At 36.0% G+C, this 21476-nt stretch overlaps 1 protein-coding gene across 9 annotated transcripts in view; it reads left to right on the top strand.

Annotated features, from left to right (window-relative positions):
* The window catches only part of KLF8 (KLF transcription factor 8), a 346775-nt gene extending 327983 nt beyond the window's left edge, over positions 1-18792 (top strand). For 8 of the 9 annotated variants that reach the window (XM_060087557.1, XM_060087553.1, XM_060087556.1 and 5 more), the window contains one exon: positions 15535-18792. In XM_060087557.1, coding sequence (XP_059943540.1) covers positions 15535-15716 — 182 coding nt within the window. In that variant the 3' untranslated portion in view covers positions 15717-18792. Of the gene's footprint in view, positions 1-15243; positions 15402-15534 lie in introns of all 9 variants that reach the window. The other variant, XR_009530891.1, reaches the window with a different exon arrangement.
* The last annotated feature ends 2684 nt before the right edge of the window (positions 18793-21476 follow it).

Raw genomic sequence — 21476 nt, 5'->3', positions numbered from 1 at the left:
ATTTAGAATTCTCTCTTTGTGTTTAATTTTTGCCATTTTCATTATGAGATGTCTTGGTATGAGTCTCTTTGCATTCATCTTGTTTAGGAATCTCTGTGCTTTCTGTACCTGGATATCTGTTTCCTTCTTCACATTTGGGAAGTTTTCCACTGCAACTTCATTAAATTCATTTTTGACACTTTCTCTCTTTTTCCCCTTCTGGAAGCCCTATAATGTGAATGTTAGAACATTTGATATTGTCTCAAAGGTCCCTTAAACTACCTTAATTTTTTAAAATTGTTTTTCTTTTTGCTGTCCTGATTGGGTGATTTCCATTATTCTACCTTGCAGATCACTTACACATTTTTCTATATCACCTAGTCTGCTGTTATTTTTTTCTAGTGAATTTTTAATTTCAGTTATTATATTCTTCAGTACTGACTGTTTTTTAAAATATTTTCTAGTCTCTAGTGAAATTCTAATGTATTCATCTGTTCTTTTCATAAGTTCACTTAGCATTTTATTAGTAATGCTTTGAACACTACTTCTGATAATTTATTTATTTTTTTAAAATAAATCAGTGTGTACATGTCAATCCCAAATTCCTTAACTATCTTCCCTGCTACCTTTCCCCCTTGACAACCAAAAGTTCATTCTCTAAATCTGTGAGTCTATTCCTGTTTTGTAAATAAGTTCATTTGTATCATTTTTTTGATTCTGCATATAAGTGATGTAATATAATATTTGTCTTACTCTGACTTACTTCACTTAGTGTGATAATCTCCAGGTCCATCCATGTTGCTACAAATGACATTATTTTATTATTTTTAATGGCTGAGTAATATTCCATTGCATATATGTACCACATCTTCTTTATCCAGTCCTCTTTTGAAAGACATTTAGGTTGCTTCCATGTCATGGCTATTGTAAATACTGCTTCAATGAATATTGGGGTGCATGTATATTTTGAATTATGGTATTTTCTGGGTATATGTCCAGGAGTGGGATTGCTGGGTCATATGGTAGTTTTATTTTTAGTTTTTTAAAGAATCTCCATACTGTTCTCATAGTGGCTGTACCAATTTACATGCCCACCAAGAGTGTAGGAGGCTTATCTTTTCTCCACATCCTCTCCAGCATTTATTGTTTGTAGATTTTTTGATGATGGCCATTCTGAATGGTGTGAGTTAATACCTCATTATAATTTTGATTTGCATTTCTCTAATAATTCCTGATGTTGAGCATCTTTTTTTATGTGCATTTTGGCCACTTGTATATCTTCTTTAGAGAAATGTCTATTTAGATGTTCTGCCCATTTTTTGTTTGGGTTATTTATTTTTTTGATATTGAGCTCTATGACCTGTTTGTATATTTTGGTGATTAATATCTTGTCAATTGTTTCATTTACAAATATTTTCTCCCATTCTGTGGGTTGTCTTTTCAATTTTCTTAAAGTTTCCTTTGCTATGCAAAAGTCTTTATGTTAAATTAGATCCCATTTGTTTATTTTTCTTTTTAATTTCATTACTCTAAGAGGTAGATGAAAAAACTTCATGCTGCAATTTATGTCAAAGAGTGTTCTGCCTGTTTTCCTCTAAGACTTTTATAGTGTCCAGCCTTACATTCAGGTCTTTAATCCATTTTGAGTTTATTTTTCTGTATGGTGTTATGGAGCATTCTAATTTCATTCTTTTACATGTAGCTGTCCAGTTTTCACAGCACCATTTATTGAAGAGACTGTCTTCTCTTCATTGATTTTTCTTGCCTCCTTTGTTATAGATTATGTGACCATAGGTTCATGGGTTTATCTCTTGGCTTTATATCTTATTCCTTTGATCTATATTACTGTTTTTACACCAATACCATACTGTCGTGATTACTGTAGCTTTGTAGTATAGTCTGAAGACTAGGAGCCAGATTCCTCCAGATCTGTTTTTCTTTATCAAGATTGCTTTGGCTATTTGTACTCTTTTGTGTTTCCATACAAACTGTAATTTTTTTCTAATTCTGTGAAAAATGCCTTTGGTAATTTACAAAGAATTGCACTGAATCTGTAGATTGCTTTGAGTAGTATAGTCATTTTAACAATATTGACTCTTCCAATCCAAGAATATCTTATATATCTCCATCTGTTTGTGCCATCTTTGATTTCTTTCATCAGTATCTTATAGTTTTCTGAGGACAGGGCTTTTGTCTCCTTAGGTAGGTTTATTCCTAGGTATTTTATTCTTTTTGCTGTAACGGTAAATGGGATTGTTTTCTTAATTTCTCTTTTTGATCTTTCATTGTTAGTGTATAGGGATGCAAGAGATTTTTGTGTATCAATTTTGTAACCTGCAACTTTACCAAATTCATTGATTAGCTCTAAAAGTTTTCTGGTGGCATCTTTAGGATTTTCCATGTATAGTATCATGTCATCTGCAAACAGTGACATTTTAACTTCTTTTCCAGTTTGGATTCCTTCTATTTATTTTTCTTCTCTGATTTCCATAGTTAGGACTTTAAAAACTATGATGAATAATAATGGTGAGAGTGGACATCCTTGTCTTGTTCTTGATCTTAGAGGAAATGCTTTCAGTTTTTCACCAATGAGAATGATGTTTGCTATGGGTTTGTCACATATGGCCCTTGTTATGTTGAGATAGGTTCCCTCTATGCTCACTTTCTGGAGAGTTTTTATCGTAAATCATTGTTGAATTTTGTCAAAATCTTTTCCTGAATCTATTGAGATGATCATATGGGTTTTATTCATCAGTTTGTTACTATGGTGTATCACATTGATTGTTTTGCATATATTGAAGAATCCTTGCATCTCTGGGATAAATCCCACTTGATCAGGGTGTATGATTCTTTTAATGTGTTGTTGGATTCTGTTTGCTTGTATTTTTTTGAGGATTTTTGCGTCTGTGTTCATCAGTGATACTGGCCTGTAATTTTCTTTTATTGTGATATCTTTGTCTGGTTTTGGTATCAGGTTAATATTGGCCTGATAGAAAGAGTTGGGAATGTTCCTTCCTCTGCAATTTTTGGAAGAGTTTGGGAAAGCTAAGTGTTTCTTCTCTAAATGTTTGATAGAATTCACCTGTAAAGCCATCTGGTCCTGGACTTCAGTTTGTTGGAGGATTTTTAATCACAGTTTCAATTTCATTACTTGTGGTTGGTCTGTTCATACTTCCTATTTCTTCCTGGTTCAGTCTTCGAAGGTTTTACCTTTCTAAGAACCTGTCCATTTCTTTCAGGTTTTCCATTTTATAGGCATATAGTTGCTAGTAGTCGTATGTTATGATCCTTTGTATTACTGTGGTGCCAGTTGTAACTTATCCCTTTTTATTTCCAGTTTTATTGATTTAAATTCTCTCCCTTTTTTTCTTGGTGAGTCTGGATAAAGTTTTATCAATTTTGTTTATCTTCTCAAAGAACTAACTTTTAGTTTCATTGATCTTTGCTATTTTCTTTCTATTTCATTTATTTCTGCGCTGATCTTTATAATTTCTTTCCTTCTAAGTTTGAGTTTCTTTTGCTCTTCTTTCTCTAGTTGCTTTAGGAGTAAGGTCAGATTGTTTATTTGCGATTTTTCTCGTTTCTTGAAGTAGGATTTTATCACTATTAACTTCCCTCTTAGAACTGCTTTTGCTGCATCCTATATGTTTTGGGACATCATGTTTCCATTGTCATTTGTTTCCAGGTATTTTTGATTTCCTCTTTGATTTCTTCAGTGATCTACTTGTTATTTAGTAGCATATTGTTTAGCCTCCATGTGTTTGTGTTTTTACAGTTTTTTTTTCCTGTAATTGATTTTTAATCTCATACCATTGTGGTTGGAAAAGATGTTTGGTATCATTTCAATTTTCTTAAATTTACCAAGGCTTCATTTGTGACCCAAGGTGTGGTCTATCCTGCAGAATGTTACACATGCACTTGAGAAGAAAGTGTATTCTACTGCTTTTGGATGAAATGTCCTATAAATATCAATTAAGTCTATCTGGTCTAATGTGTCATTTAAGGCATGAGTTTTTTGGTTAATTTTCTGTCTGCATAATCTGTCCATTGGTGTAAGTAGCATGTTAAATCCCCCCACTATTATTGTGTTACTGTTGATTTCCCTTTCTGTGGTTGTTAGTATTTGCTTTATGTATTGATATTATGCTATGTTGGGTGCATAAATATATACAAATGTTATATCTTCTCCTTGGATTGATTCCTTGATCATTATGTAGTGTCCTTCCTTCTCTCTTGCAACAACCTTTTTTTAAAGTCTATTTTGTCTGATATGGGTATTGCTACCCCAGCTTTCTTTTGGTTTCCATTTGCCTGGAATATCTTTTTCCATCCACTCACTTTCAGTCTGTATGTGTTGCTAGGTCTGATGTGGGTCTCTTGTAGACAGCATACATATAACTCTTGTTTTTGTATCCATTCAGCCAGTCTATGTCTATTTGTTGGAGCATTTAATTTATTTACATTTAAGGTAATTATCAATATGTATGTTCCTATTGCCATTTTCCTAATTGTTTGGGGTTTGCTTTTGCAGGTCTTTTTTTTCTTCCCTTCCTCATTTGTTCTATTCTCTTGTCTTTCTTGCCTAGAGAGGTTCCTTTAGCAATTGTTGTAAAGCTGCTTTGGTGGTGCTGAATCCTCTTAGCTTTTGCTTGTCTGTAAAGCTTTTGATTTCTCCATCGAATGTGAATGAGAGCCTTGCTCGTTAGAGTATACTTGGTTGTAGGTTTTTTTTTTTTTATTGTGGTATGCGGGCCTCTCACTGTTGTGGCCTCTACCATTGCAGAGCACAGGCTCCAGACATGCAGGCTCAGCAGCCGTGGCTCATGGGCCCAGCCACTCCAGGACATGTGGGATCTTCCCAGACTGGGGCACGAACCTGTGTCCCCTGCATCGGCAGGCAGACTCTCAACCACTGCACCATAAGGGAAGCCCTGGTTGTAGGTTTTTTTTAAAAAGCCATAAAGAAAAAAAAAGAAAGACATCATAAATTATAAAGGGATCAATATAAGAAGATAATATTACACTTGTTAAATTTATGCACCTTATATTGGAGCACCTAAATATATAAAGTAAATATTAAGGGACATAAAGGGAGAAAGGGATAGTAATACATCCATAGTAGGGTCCTTTAATAACCACTGACATCAATGGACAGATCATTTAGACAGAAAATTCAATAAGGCACCAGAGGTCCTAAATGACACAGTAGACCAGTTGAACTTAACTGATATCTACAAGACACAATATCCAAAGAACAAAACAAAGCAAAACATCAAAATACACATTCTTTTCAAGTGTATATGGAATGTTTTCTAAGGTAGACCATATACTAGGTAACAAAACAAACCTCATAAATTTAAGAGGATGGAGATGATTTCACACATCTTTTCTGACAACAGCAGTGTGAATCTAGAAATTAAACACAGAAAGAAAAACAGAAACAGAACAAACATGAGGAAAATAAACATGCTACTAAAATAACAAATGGGTCAAAGATGAAAGCAAAGAAGAAATCAGAAAATACCTAAAGACAAACAAAAATGAAAACACAACCTTACAAAATTTATGGGATTCAGCAGAAGCAGTTCTAAGAGGCAAGTTGATAGCAATACAGGACTTCCTCAAGAAGCAGGAATAATCAAATAAACAAACTAACCTACCACCTAAAAGAATTTCAAAAAAGAAGAGCAAACAAAACCAATGGTCAGCAGAAGAAAAGAAATAATGAAGATTAGAGGGGAAATAAATAAAATAGACTTTTTTTAATAATAGAAAAGGTCAACAAAACCAGGAGCTGGGCTTCCCTGGTGGCGCAGTGGTTGGGAGTCCACCTGCCGATGCAGGGGATACGGGTTCATGCCCCGGTCCGGGAGGATCCCATGTGCCATGGAGCGGCTGGGCCCGTGAGCCATGGCTGCTGAGCCTGCGTGTCTGGAGCCTGTGCTCTGTGGCGGGAGAGGCCACGGCAGTGAGAGGCCCACGTACTGCAAAAAAAAAAAAAAAAAAAAGGAAAAAAGGAAAAAACCAAGAGCTATTTTTGGGGATTTTTTTGTTTGTTTGTTTTTTAAGATAAACAAAATCAACAAATTCTAGCCAGGCTCAACAAGAAGAAAAGAGAGAGGACCCAAATAAATAAAATAAGGAATGAAAGAGGAGAAATATCTGATAACACAGATATAAAAATAATTACCAGAGAATACTATGAAAAGTTATGTACCAAAAAGGTGGACAACCTGGAGGAAATGGACAAGTTTCTAGAAACATACAGCTTGCCAAAAGTGATTCAAGAAGAAAGAGATACTTTGAACAGACTAATCACTAAAAGTGGAATAGAATATGTAATTTTAAAAACTTCCTTCAAACAAAAGTCCAGGAACAGATGACTTCACTGGGGAATTCTATCAAACATACAAAGAAGAGATTATACCTATCCCTCTGAAACCATTCCAAAAAATATTTAAGAGGATGGAACACTCCCAAATTCATTCTATGAAGCCACCATCACCCTGATACCAAAACCAGACACTACAAAAAAAGAAAAAGAAAATTACAGGCCAATGTCTTTGATGAATATTCAGGCAAAAATCCTTAACAAAATACTAGCAAACCAAATCCAACAATGCCTAAAAAGGATCATGCACCATAATCAAGTTGGATTCATTCCAGATGATTCAACATTTGCAAATCAATCAGTGTGATACACCACATTAAAAAAAGGAAAGACAAAAACCACATGATCATCTCAATAGAGGCAGAGAAAACATGTGACAAAATTCAACATCCATTCATGATAAAAACTCACAAAAGTGGGTATAGGGAGAATGTTTCTCAACATATTAAAAACCATTTATAACAAACTCATAGCCAATGTAATACTCAATGGTGAAAAACTGAAAGCCTTCAAGCTAAATTCAGGAACAAGACAAGGACGCCGACTCTCACCAATTCTATTCAACACAGTATTGGAATTTCTAGCCACCACAATCAGACAAGAAAAAGAAATAAAAAGCATCTAACTTGGAAAAGAAGAGGTAAAACTGTCACTATTTGCAGATGAAATGATCGTCTATATATAGAGAGAACCCTATAGTCTCCACACAAAAACTATTAGAACTAACAAATGAATTAAGAAAGTTAGCAGGATACAAGATTAATATACAGAAATCTATTGCATTTCTTTACACTGACAATGAAAGAATACCATTTAAAGTCACATCAAAAAACTTTAGGAATAATCTAAACCTAGGACGTGAAAATTATAAAACATTCATAAAGGAAATTGAAGAGGATTCAAAGAAATGGAAAGATATCCCATGTTCTTAGATTAGAAGAATTAATATTGTTAAAATGGCCATACTACCCAGAGCAATCTACAGATTTAATGCAATCTTTCTCAGAGTACCCATGTCATTTTTCACAGAACTAGAGCAAATAATCCTAAAATTTGTATGGAACTACAGAAAAACAGAATTGGCACAGCAATCCTGAGGAAAATGAATAGAGCTGGAGGCATAGCCCTTCCAGAATTCAGACTATGCTAAAAAGCTACAGGAATCCAAACATTGTGGTATTGTCACAAAAACATACATATAGCTCAGTGGAACAGAATAGAGAGCCCAGAAATAAACCCACACACCTATGGTCAATTAATCTATGACAAAGGAGGCAAGAAGGAACAATAGAGAAAAGACAGTCTCTTCAACAAGTGATGTTGGGAAAGTTGGACAGTTTAATGTAAATCAATGAAATTAGAGCACTGCCTCACACCATATACAAAAATAAACTCAAAATGGTTTAAAGACCTAAATATAAGACATGACACCATACAACTCCTAGAGGAGAACATAGGTAAAACATTCTTAGACATAAATCATAGGAACATTTTCTTAGGTCAGTCTCCCAATGCAAAAGGAAAAACAGCAAAAATAAGTTGGACCTAATTAAACTTAAATTCTTTTGCACAGCAATGAAAATCATAAAGAAAATGAAAAGACAACCTATGGAATTGAAGAAAATATTTGCAAATGATGCAACCAACAATGGGTTAATTTCCAAAATACACAAACAGCTCATACAACTCAATATCAAAAGAACAAACAACCCAATCGAGAAATGGGCAGAAGACTTAAACAGACATTTCTCCAAAGAGGACATACAGATGGCCATCGGGGACATGAAAAGATGCTCAACATTGCTAATTATTAGAGAAATGCAAATCAAAACCACAATGAGGTATCATCTCACACTGGTCAAAATGGTTATCATCAAAATCTACAAATAATAAATGGAGAGGGTGTGGAGGAAATGGGAACCCTCTTATATTGTTGGTGGGAATGTAAATTGGTGCAGCCACTGTTGAAAACAGTATGGAGATTCCTTTAAAAACTAAAGGTAAAGCTACTATATGATCCAGCAATCCCATTCCTGGTTATATATCCAGAAAATATAAAAACTCTAATTTGAAAAGATATGTGCACCCCATGTTCATAGCAGCACTATTTACAATAGCCAAGACATGGAAAAAAAACAGTTACCCATCAACAGAGGATTGGATTGAGAAGATGTGGTATATATATAATGGAATATTACTCAGCCATAAAAAAGAATGAAATATTGCCATTTGCAGCAACATGGATGGACCTAGAGAATATTATCACTTACATGTGGAATCTAAAAAGTAATACAAAAGAATCTCTATACAAAATAGAAACAGACTCATAGACATAGAAAACAAACTTATGTTTACCAAAGGGGAAAGGATTACGGGAGGGATAATTTAGACTTACGGGATTAACAGATACAAACTACTATACTTAAAATAGATAAGAAACAAGGATATACTGCATAGTATAAGGAGTTATATTCAGTATCTTGTAATAACTTGTAACGGAAAATAATCTGGTAAGAAATATACATGTATAAATATAACTTCAAATATATGTGTGTATATATATTTTTTTACAATGTTGTATTAGTTTCAGGTGTACAGTGAAATGATTCACTTCATTTTGCTCTACACCTGAAACTAACACAACATTGTAAATCAATTATACTTCAATAAAGGAAAGAAGCTTCCCCCTATGTTTACTTCTGTAATTTTATGGTTTCTGGTTTTACATTTTAGATGTTAATCCATTTTAGGTTTATTTTTGTATATGATATGAGATAAGGGTCCAATTTCATTCTTCTGTATGTGGATATCCAGTTTTTCCAACACCATTAATCAAAGACATTCTTCTCCCATTGTTTGTTATAGACACGATGTCGAAGATCAATTGACTGTAGATGCATGTATTTCTATCTGAGCTCTCTATTCCATTGGACTATATCTCTATTTTTATGTCAGTACATTGCTATTTTGATTACTGTAGCTTTGTAATATATTTTGAAATCAGGACTTGGAATGCCTCCAACCTTATTCTTTTTTATCAAAATTGCTTTGGCTATTCAGGGTCTTCTGCAGTTCCACATGAACTTTAGAATTCTCTTTTCTATTACTGTAAAGAACACCAGGGGTGTATCAAACCAGGGGTTTTGATAGGAGTCACATTGAATCTGTAGGTCATTTTGAGTTATGGATATTTTAACAATATTAATTTTACCAATTCATGAACACGTGATATCTTTCCAGATGGAAAGATGTGTGTACCTTCTTTAATTTCCTTCATCGTTGTTGTATAATTTTCTGTGTACAAGTCTCTAACCTCATTAGTTAAATTCATTCCTAACTATTTTATTATTTTTGTAGCTATTTTGAATTGTATTCTTTCCTTCATTTCTGTTTCAGATACTTTGTTGTTTGTGTTTAGAAACATGAATAATTTTTCTCTTTTGATTTTGTATATTTCAAGTTTACTGAATTTTTAATTAATTCTAAATCCTTTAATTAGATCAGTTTTTGTTTGTTTAAAATTTGGTGTTGAAGTAAGTCAGAAAGAGAAAAACAAATACTGTATGCTAACACATATATATGGAATCTAAGAAAACAAACAAACAAAAAATGTCATGAAGAACCTAGGGGTAAGATGGGAATAAAGACACAGACCTATTAGAGAATGGACTTGAGGATATGGAGAGGGGGAAGGGTAAGCTGTGACAAAGTGAGAGAGTGGCATGGACATATATACACTACCAAACGTAAAATAGATAGCTAGTGGGAAGCAACCGCATAGCGCATAGCACAGGGAGATCAGGTCGGTGCTTTGTGACCACCTAGAGGGGTGGGATATGGAGGGTGGGAGGGAGGGAGATGCAAGAGGGAAGAGATATGGGAACATATGTATATGTATAACTGATTCACTTTGTTATAAAGCAGAAACTAACACATCATTGTAAAGTAATTTTACTCCAATAAAGATGTTTAAAAAATTGGTGTTGTTTATATATATGATCATATCATCTGCAAATGAAGGTAACTTTTTCTTCCTCTCTGTTTTGGGTGCCTTTCTTTTACTGAAGTGTAGTTGATTTACAATGTTGCATTAATTTCTGTTGTAGAGAAAAGTGATTCAGTTATACATACGTATACATTCTTTTTTATATTCTTTTCCATTATGGTTTATCACAGGATATTGAATATAGTTCCCTGTGCTATACAGTAGGACCTTGTTTATTTACTCTATATATAATAGTTTGCATCTGCTAACACTAAACTCCCAATCCATCCCTCCCCCATGCTCCCTCCCCTTTGGCCATAAGTCTGTTCTCTAAGTCTGTTAATGTATTTCTGTTTCACAGATAGGTTCATTTGTGTCACATTTTAGATTCCACATATAAATGATATCATATGGTATTTGTCTTTCTCTTGCTTGCTTCACTTAGTATGATAATCTCCAGGTCCATCCATGTTGCTGCAAATGGCATTATTTCATTCTTTTTTATGGCTGAGTAATATTCCATTGTATATATGTACCACATCTTCTTTATCCATTCATCAGGCTATGGATATTTAGGTTGTTTCCATGTCTTGGCTATCATGAATAGTGCTGCTATGCACAGAGGGGTTGCAGGTATCTTTTTGAATTTTAGTTTTGTCCAGATATATGCCAAGGAATGGGATTGCTGGATCATATGGCAACTTTACTTTTAGTTTTTTAAGGAAACTCCATACTGTTTTCCATAGTGGCTGTACCAACTTACATTCCCACCAAGAGTGTAGGAGGGTTCCCTTTTCTCCACACCCTCTCCACCATTTGTTTTTTGTAGACTTTTTAATGATGGCCATTCTGACCAGTGTGAGGTGTTACCTCATTGTAGTTTTGATTTGCATTTCTCTAATAATTAGTGATGTTGAGCATCTTGGGTGCCTTTTATTTCCCCTTTTTGTATAATGCTCTGGCTACGAGTTCCAGTACTACATTGAAAAGAAAGGGGAAGAGTCAGCTTCCTTACCTTGTGCTGGATCTTAGGACAAAAGCTTTTAGTTTTTTGCTACTGGTTGTGATGCTAGCTGTTGTGATGTATGTCTTGTGTTGAAGGAAGTTCTTATATATCTACTTTGTTGAGCATTTTAATTATGAATGGATATTGAACTATTTCAAGTGCTTTTACTCCATCTATTAAGTTGATCATGCAGATATTTTCTTAAATTTGTTAATGTGTTTTATCACGTTCATTGATTTAAGTATATTGAACCATCCTTGCATCATCCCAGGGATAAGTCCAACTTGATCATGGTGTATAATCTTTTTTTTTTTTTTTTTTTTTGCTGTACGCAGGCCTCTCAATGTTATGGCCTCTCCCGTTGCGGAGCACAGGCTCCTGACGCACAGGCTCAGTGGCCATGGCTCACAGGCCTAGCCGCTCCGCGGCACGTGGGTTTCTTTCGGACTGGGGCATAAACCTGCATCCCGTGCATCGGCAGGCGGACTCCCAACCACTGCCCCACGAGGAAAGCCTTATAACCTTTTTTTTTTTTTTTTTTCGGTACGCGGGCCTCTCACTGTCGTGGCCTCTCCCTTTGTGGAGCACAGGCTCCGGACGTGCAGGCTCAGCGGCCATGGCTCACAGGCCCAGCCACTGCACGGCATGTGGGATCTTCCTGGACCAGGGCACGAACCCGTGTCCCCTGCATTGGCAGGCAGACTCTCAACCACTGCGCCACCAGGGAAGCCCCCTATAATCTTTGTAATGTACAGTTGAATTCAGTTTGCTAGGATTTTATTGAGGATTTTTGCATGTATATTCATCAAGGATATTGGCCTATTGTTTTCATATCTTGTGCTTTGTTTGGTTTTGTTATCAGGGTGATGTTCTTCTCATGGAATGAGTTTAGAAGTGTTCCCTCCTCTCCCATTTTTTGGAAGATTTAAGGAGAATTAGTATAAATTCTTTGAATGTTTTGTAGAATTCACTTGTGAAGACCTCTGGTCCTGGGGTTTTCTTTGTTCAGAGATTTTTGATTACTGATTCAGTTTCCTTATTTTTTATTGATCTAGTCAGGCTTACTATGTTTTAATTCAGTTTTTGTAGGTTATGTTTCTAGGAATTTATCCATTTCTTATAAGTTATCTAGTTTGTTGGCATATAACTGTTTATAATTGTCCTTTATAATCCTTTTTATTTCTGGGGCATCCGTTGTAATGTCTCTTCTCTTATTTCTGATTTTATTTACTTCAATCTTCTGTTACTTTTATTCTTGATTCCTTCATCAAATCAATAAATGATTTGAGTACCTGTGTGTGTCAGACAATAGATTACACCAGTAGCCTTATATTCATTGTAATCCATCTTGCATATCATGGCTAGACCATTTCAACTTTCAGATTTGATCAAGTCACTCTCGAGTTCAAAAATGTTTAGTGTTGCACACTCCCCCCACCCCCCAACCACTGCCCTCTGGCAGTGGTGTACCAAGAGGGACAGGGCAGTGGGAGCTGTCATAGCCCGAAGGAGTATCTTATCATTGGCTTACAACTGGAACATGATGATAACAAAGAGCAAGCATTTAGTTTATTTTGTTTTAAAATTCTTTATAATCAATGCATCCCCCTTATTGCCTATATCTGAGGCAGACTACTCTCACTGCCCCCCTCTTTGGTATGTCACTACATTTCATGCTGAAATCCAAATTCTTTAGTCTGGCCTTTGTAATAGGGACCATCTCATGGAAATTCTGTAAACGTTTTTACAGAATTCAGGATGGCTGATCCCATGCCCCATGTATCAGTTATGGTACTTCCTACCAGCCCATGCCCCCAACTGACTGGGTTGCTTTTCACCTACTGTTCTACCCATCTAAACTTACCCATGTTTCAAGCTTAATGCCTTCACACTAGCTCACAGATTATTAAGCCTTGGAACTTATATCATACTTTGTCACATGGCTAATATGTACATTTTATATTATTAATTATTTTCCCTATGTATGTTTTGTTCTTCAATATCGATGATGTACTGATGAAGGTCATGAGTTGAGTTGTGCCACATGAAGTGCATTAGCACAAACAGGAGCCTGTTCAATGATAATAAAAGGTAACAGCTTTGGCAATAGGAAAAATTGGTCTCCTTGCTGAATTCTGTAATCTGTGTATTCTAGCAATGAGCTCTTATAACCACAGGGTGTCACTGCTTTACAAGTCAAATTTTCTTCATTTGATTGTAGAGAAGATAGAAGTAGGAGAAATTCGTGAGAGATTGTAACAAAATGTATAGCAGTGTTTGGAGATGTGGAGATGGAATAGAATTATATAGACCAAACTGAAAAATCCCATTTACACACTAAACACCATCTACAGTCTCATTCTCCTTTCCACTGGTAATTTGTTGTGTAGTCTTCCAGATCTTTTCTCTTTGTTTGGGGGTTGTGTGTGTGTGTGAGAGGGAGAGAGAGAGAAACAGAGAGACAGACACAGAGACACAAAGGTAGAGAAGTTTAGGGAACATAAATGGGATCCTACTCTGTGTGTGTGTATGTGTGTGGTGCATAGCCATTCAGTAGCATTTTCTTTTCATTTTATAACATTTCATTGGCCATCTTTTGTTCTCACTACATCCAACTCTATCTCATTCTTTTTAGCAGCTAATGCAGCAATTTCTGTGTATTGAAATGATCAGTAATTGACATCTTTCATCCTCAAAATAGTTGCCTTGGTATTGTCCGCAACTGTGAGTCAGAGTGAATTCCATTCTGTTGCCCATTGTTTGAAAGCTGTACAGTTAATTAGTAAGCACTTAGGAGGACTGATAAGTGTTGAGCAGTAAGTTGCAAAACAGCATATGCAAACCAGATTGCCACCAGAATTTAGAACAACATAAAATAAAATGCTCTGGAGTATTTATAAGGAGAAGAGAAGAAAGAGCCAAAGTAAGAAAGACCATTAAAATACCAATACATTTTGTACGGGTTGACTAAAACGTTCATTCGAGTTTTTCCGTAAGATGTTACAGAAAAACTCGAACGAACTTTTTGGCCAACCCAATACCTACATTATCTCTTATTTATGATTATAAGATTATACATGCTCATCGTAGAAGATGGGAAATAGAGAAACACATTAAAAAGAAAACAATCATTACCCTAACCCCATAACTTAACCATAGTTAATATTTATTTTTTACTCATAGCTTCTTACATTTTTATGTTTAAATTTGTATTATAAGATACAGGTACATGATTTTTAAAACATTCCAACAATACAGGAAGGTGAAAAGTAAAAAGAGAGAGTTCTCTTCTCACCTGATTCTCATCTTCTCTTCTCATTCTCATCCTCACTTTCCAGATATTCACTCACTCTTAAAAATCTCTCATAATTTACATTTAAGTGTGTTGATATTGCCTTTATTCTGAGTATATAAATATGTGTTATATGACATATACACCATTATAGAGTTATGCTGTGTTAATGTTTTTTATATTACTTTTCTTTTTCATATAGTTTTCTACCCAAAGCATACATATTCCATATATAACCCAGGTGCAACCTGGGGGTACAGAGTAAGCATGTAACTATTTCAAAAAGTTTGACTTGACACTTCTCCTCACCCCATTCCATGCCACTGAGTTTCTGATCTTTCACAGAAAAAGGCCTGTAGCCTTAGCTGAAGACCCATTCCAGTGAACCGCACATTCTTTCTGTGTGTATGGCTCTATTTTAGACTATTACTTTTGGGGAGCTATTAGAGGAGAAAATACAGTTACTACTGTGTGGTATAGTGGAAAATGTCAAAGATTTGGGTTTTGATCCCAGTTTTTTCATTTATTGGCTGTGTTTAAAGGATAAAATGTTTCATACAACCTTGTGAGATATTTTTATCCCTCTTTAGAGATGAAAAAACAGAGATCCAGCCAGGGAGAAGTGAATTATTTAAGGTCACACAACTACTATGTACTAGAGCCAGGATTCAAGCAAAGGCCTGTTTGAGGCACAGCCTATGTGTTTTCCATTCAACCATCGTGGCTTCTCTTTGGGACTTCAGTAAAGGTGAAAGAGAACATGACTTTAAAGTGATTGCTTAATTTTTTGACGTTATAAAAGGTTATGTACTCTGTTATCTTTTCGGGATCCAAACGTCTCTCATCTGACTCCCTTTGTTTTGTCATATTCCTTTTTTTAGGAGAGAAGCCTTATAAATGCACCTGGGATGGCTGCTCCTGGAAATTTGCTCGCTCAGATGAGCTAACCCGCCATTTCCGCAAGCACACAGGCATCAAGCCTTTCCGGTGCACAGACTGCAATCGTAGCTTTTCTCGCTCTGACCACCTGTCTCTGCACCGCCGGCGCCATGACACCACATGAGCGGCACAGACTGCACTAGAAGAGCTGCACTGGTCTCTTTCTTGTGTGTGTGTGTGTGTGTGTGTGTGTTCACGTGCGCGCAGTGGGATCATGACCATCTTTTCCTCTTTGACTCAGCTTGCCTCTGGGATGGGATTGGAACAGTTCACTGAGCCAGGCTGACGAAACTGGAGGAAAAGATAGCTGATCTTCCATAGGGACTCTTTATATTCCACCTTCATTTCTCCACTGACTAGTCACCAGTTTTTTCAACCTCCGCATGGGTTGAATTCCAATGCGGCACCCATGGTTGCCCCCTTCCTGTCCCTGTTATGAGATAGGACATTTTTCCTACAATACGAAAACAGGAATCAAATTCAAGGCTGTGAACAAACATACGCTGCTTTTTGTTCTTATTTTCCTCTTGTTTTATAGAATTCTTATCATATTTCTGAATCATTACATCAAAGTGGTTTGTAGTGTCCTAAATTGACTTTTTTCAAGTTCCTAGACAGAAAAGAGCATAACATTGTAGTTGGCTGGTAAGATTTACAGGGATTTGGGTCCTGAGTATAGGGCACATTCTCAGTGAATAAGCTGAGTCCCATACCAAGCTCCAAGGTTTTGTAAAGCCAATTCTATTTGTTCTTACAGTTTGGTTTTCAGACAGTGCTGGTGCTTCTTGCTTCTTTAGTCCATCAAAGGGAATGAAAGGATCTTTTTGTCCTTCTCCTTTTCCTCCTCTTCTTCCTCCTCCTCCTTCAGGATTAAAGATTTTGCTGCACAATTACATTCTTTGTTTTGTTAAATTTGAACAAAAATTCAAAGCACATATCGACCTGCCAGTAGGGTAAAAAGTGTTCCAGGAGAGTAAGTTGGGCAGTGACAGGAACAAGTAGACCCAGGATGATCCTGAAAACAAATAGAGGAGGACTTTTTTTGGATAGGATATCAAAAGCGCTATAATCACAAGTCTCATTCAAATGGCAATCTGTTGAGACAATGTCTTGAGAGGCCACACTGTACTGTGTATTCTTCTGTTTACATAAAGCAACTGTTATGCGCATATTGCATGATGAGAAATGACACACTGGGACCATGTTATACTGAGGTGAGGGGTTGGAAGAAAAAAATGTGTTAAGTCCATGGCATTATTAGCATGCATTCCTATGTTTCAAATGGATCTATAAGAGGCTTTTAGTGAAAACTGACAAACAGAAAGCAATTCGCTGTTCTGCAACTGCTATGAACATCTAAGCCATTTACTTTAGCCATTATAACATGTTGCATAATATACACATTTGCTTACCCAATCAGACTGTTTTATAATAGTCTCTGGGACATAAAACCCTCTGTTCCAGGCCCTGGACCTCAGATCTACCTCCACATGGCATATTTCCTCTCCTGGGGTCAGGGAGGGGAGGTTTGCATCACTTAATTGTGGACACAGCCTCTCTCCTGGAAAAGGTTGTCTTCATTTGGTACCCTTTTTCCTTGGCAGATATTCAACCAGTCTCTCTTGAATACTTCAGGTCATTACTTCCCAAGGCCACCTAGTCTGACTAAATCATAGAATTCTAGCACCAAGAAGGGATCCTATTAGCTATCTAGTCCTACCCATCATTAATATTTTACAAATGAAACAAATACGGGTCAAATTCCTTTCCCAGATGTTTCCTTGAGGCCTTACAGACCTGCACACCCATTCTCCCAGGGATCACATTATTAAACCAAATTAAAGAAATATTTACATGATTGGTTGCAGTATTTGTCCAAGTTTATATGTTAGGCTTCAGAAAACTTTAGACCACTCACAAAATCATTTACAGTTGACTAAATGTTAAGTAAAATGTGCTTGTGGTCGTTGATATATAACATTAGGAACACAGTTTTTCTATTCTAACACTTTCTATAATATCTCAGGTTTGATTTACCTCATTTCAAGTTACAGTGTCTTTTCAGACCATAAACCCTCATAAATTTAAGGACTACCTGTATTTTTCAAAATGATATGTAGATTTTTACTATTTTTGCCTTGTTATTTTGATATAGGTTTTACCCTGACTTTTGGTGTGCAAGTTCCACACTGTAGACTAATTGTTAAAGCACTAGGAAATATCTAGGACCAATCTGTTAAAGGGGACATCTATGCAGGTGTAAGACAGGTTGTTAAAGGTGAATTACCATCATACATAAGTTAAGCTTATAATTGAGTAGTTGATATGGTATTTCACAGTAGAGTCTAAGGGCTTACCCATTTTCTCCAGAGTTTGGATTTGAGACTCCTTTTCCAGAGTTCATAACTGACCTGTGCCCATCAGGATCTTTTGCATTGGAGCATATGATCTATTTATAAATAAAGACTATAAAACATAGTGTTGTACTAACTAGGATAATCAAATTAGAACTCCAAATATTGGTATCCCTGACATCTCTAAGCCTTTATTCAATTTTTTCCCTGCAAAGTAATGAGGGGTTTTGTTAATGCTTTATTAATTGTCTATGGTCAGGAAACAATTCTAATCCTATTTTTATTGCCCTCTTCCCTCCAAATAATGATAAAATCTTTACAAATTATTTCCATGTTCTTTAAGAAATATATCAACATTCATTAAGAGCATTTCATGGAGTACAGGTACTCGAATACAGTATAATACTGTACCACACCAAAAGCATGTAGAACTTTGCTAAATAGTGAGATGGAAAAGAACTGGCTTTCTTAGGTAGCATTTGGAATTAATTGAATTTGCTGTGCTCACATCAGCTAACCACCATTATGTGACAGTTGCCTAGGGCATGGAAAATTGCCTTGATCGATAGGGTTAAATAATATCTTGGAATTTATTGCAGTGGAATTCCTCCATTTGTAGATGATTGGCAATTGAACATTACTATTGATAATTATGATTGGAAAATTCAGGAAAAACTATGAAGAATATGAACTGCTGAGTACATTAGGTGGAATGCATTATGGGCAAGACAGAAAAGTTTGTGAGAAAAAATTCTTAAATTCTTTTTAAATAAAATTTTTATTTTAACACAGTTTTAGATTTACAGAAAAATTCTGAAGGTAGTACAGAGAGTATCCCTATATCTCAAACCCAGTTTTCCCTATTACTAACATCTTTCATTAGATGTACATTTGTTGCAATTAATGAAATAATGATACATTATTATTAATTAAAGTCCAAACTTTATTCAGATTTTCTTAGTTTTTACCTAATATCCTTTTTCTTTTCCAGCATCCTGTTCAGGATACCACATCACATTTAGTAGTCATATCTCCTTAGGCTTCTCTTGGTTGTGACAATTTCTCAGACTTTCCTTGTTTCCTATGACCTTGGCAGTTTCGAGGGGTCCCTCAATTAATATCTGTCTGATGTTTTTCTCATGATTAAACTGAGCTTATGGGTTTGGGGGAGGAAGACCACAGAGGTGAACTGCCATTTTCATCACATCATATTAACATGACTTATACCCTTGATGTTAATCTTGATCACCTGGCTGAGATAGTGTTTGTCAGCTTTCTCCTCTATATTCCACCCCACCTTCCATACTGTACTCTTTGGAAGGAAATCACTATGTGCAGCCCACACTTAAGGAGTGGTTAGCTATGCACTACATGCCTGAGGGTGAGTATCTACATAAATTATTTGGAATTCTGCATGGCAGAGTTGTCTTTTCTCCCTCATTTATTTATTTATGCAATAATTTTCTTGTATCAGTATGGACTCATGGATATTTATTTTGTACTTTGGGTTATAGTCCAATGCAACTTATTTCGTCACTCAGATTGTTCCAGCTTTTGTCATTGGGCACTCTTTTGGGTTGGTTTCCATGTTCTTTTGACATACCCCCATCTTTTTTTTAGCACACCTTTATTTTCCAGCACTACAAGATGCTGCAAACTCATCTTGTATATTTTTTTTTTGCCGAATCCTGTAATCAACCATTTCTTTAAGGAGTCCTGGTTTCTTTTAATGGAGAATTGTATTAGAAACGAAGATCTGGGCATTAGGTATGCTTGTTGCTTCTTGTATTTTTGCTTCTAGGTCATCTCAACTGACAGAGCAAGGAAATATATGTGTGTACACTAACCCATGTATATCTATACAGATATCTACAAATATTTATGTATGTAATCATCCGTATCTTTATTAAGCTAAACATGAGTTTATACTGATGTCTCCTACTTCAATCCCTTACCACATGGATCATCTTATCCTAGCCTTTTGCCTTTGTTCACTCTAACCTTCCACTCCAAAAGTGAGAAACCTGGCTCCCACACGTTGCCATCTACTTACTTAATTGTTCAGTTCCAGAGTACCTGTATAGTGGTATCTGAATTGTTAGCCTTTACACCTGTGGGAACACCTAGAGCACAGTATTTATGTACATGATAGTAACAGTTTTAGAACTCTAACAGCTCTTTGAAACAAAGTGATCTGCAAAATTCAGGAGTTAGAGATTTCTATGACCTGAGTTCCAGGAACTTGGGGTGTATCCTACCCTCAAAAGGTTTTCCAAAGATCAAAACCATTGGGAATTGATCTAATCATTAATAAGCCAAGGGAAACTATTGATCCTCCCTAGTGTGTTAATACCTATATAGAAATAGGTACACTGAAGAAAGTAGGTGTGCCCAATTTAAAGAAACACTTAGCACTGTCTTTTCTCACTGGTAAATATGGCTCTCTGACAATAGAGGTGCTAACCTAAGTTACCTCTCTTCCATATTTTCCCATCTCTCACTTTATTGACCTTAGGCAAGTCACATAGCCTCTCTGTGCCTCAGTTAACCCATCTGTAAGATGGGGATCCAAATACCTACCTCACAGGATTGTTGTGAGGATTCTCAATAATGGATGTTGGCAAAACTGACAAGTGATTCTTAAATGAACAACAAAATATTATGATTACCATTATGATGATAATTATAGTACTCTATATTTACCCTAGAAAAAGGAGAGGATTAGGTTTCCTGGATGATAAAGAGCTAAATTTGAGTAAGTAACAAGGATAATTGAAGAGTGGTCACTGGAAGTAATATTATCTCTTCCTCTCACTTTCCCTACATTCTCTTCATTGCTAGCTATAAGATTCTCATCTGTTTCTATACTCAAAGCATATTAGCGTCTAAAGGAATAAGTAGGCAAAATCCATTGCTGTAAAAGCAGTATTCTTCCCCTTTCCTCACTCTGCCTGGACCACATTACATGTCCCCCTGTCAGAAGCACAGATGCAATCTCCCACAGCCCTTCAAACTTTGGCCAGTCCAGCTTCACCAGTTACATTTTGTCTTTCCACACTTATTATATTCTGAACAGTATAGGTCGAAGGGAAGTGGGGTGGGGTGGTTGGGGTGGGAGTGGAATGGAAGAGAATAGAACTTATACTAGTGACAGGATATTTCTTTGATTCTCAAATACTGGTTTTACCTCCCATTTCTTTTTCTGGTGGTGGGTTGGGAACAGGGGGAGAGACACTATTTTGTTTATTAAGAAACTCTCCTTCCTTTCCAGTAGATGTTTCCCAGGATCAGTATAAGTAGTTGTTTTGGACATTATAACTATGTTGTATGCAGTGCTGTTTTCATTGTATTTCTGAATAAAAAGAGGAAGAGAATCCCTAGTGCTGTCCATCCTTGTTTTTTGACAGGCGGAGACAGCGGGAAAACAGTGCCAGAAACTGACTGTTCATTTTTGTGTTGGGGAAAGGAGCCTGCAGTGAAATGATTGTTTTTTGTCATTGTTTGTTTAAAGAAGTTATAGAACAGTATAT

The sequence above is a fragment of the Mesoplodon densirostris genome, chromosome X (assembly GCF_025265405.1).
Source record: "Mesoplodon densirostris isolate mMesDen1 chromosome X, mMesDen1 primary haplotype, whole genome shotgun sequence".
Taxonomy (NCBI): Eukaryota; Metazoa; Chordata; class Mammalia; order Artiodactyla; family Ziphiidae; genus Mesoplodon; species Mesoplodon densirostris.
The sequence above is the reverse complement of the archived record's forward strand: the minus strand, read 5'-3'. Positions and strand labels throughout refer to the sequence as shown.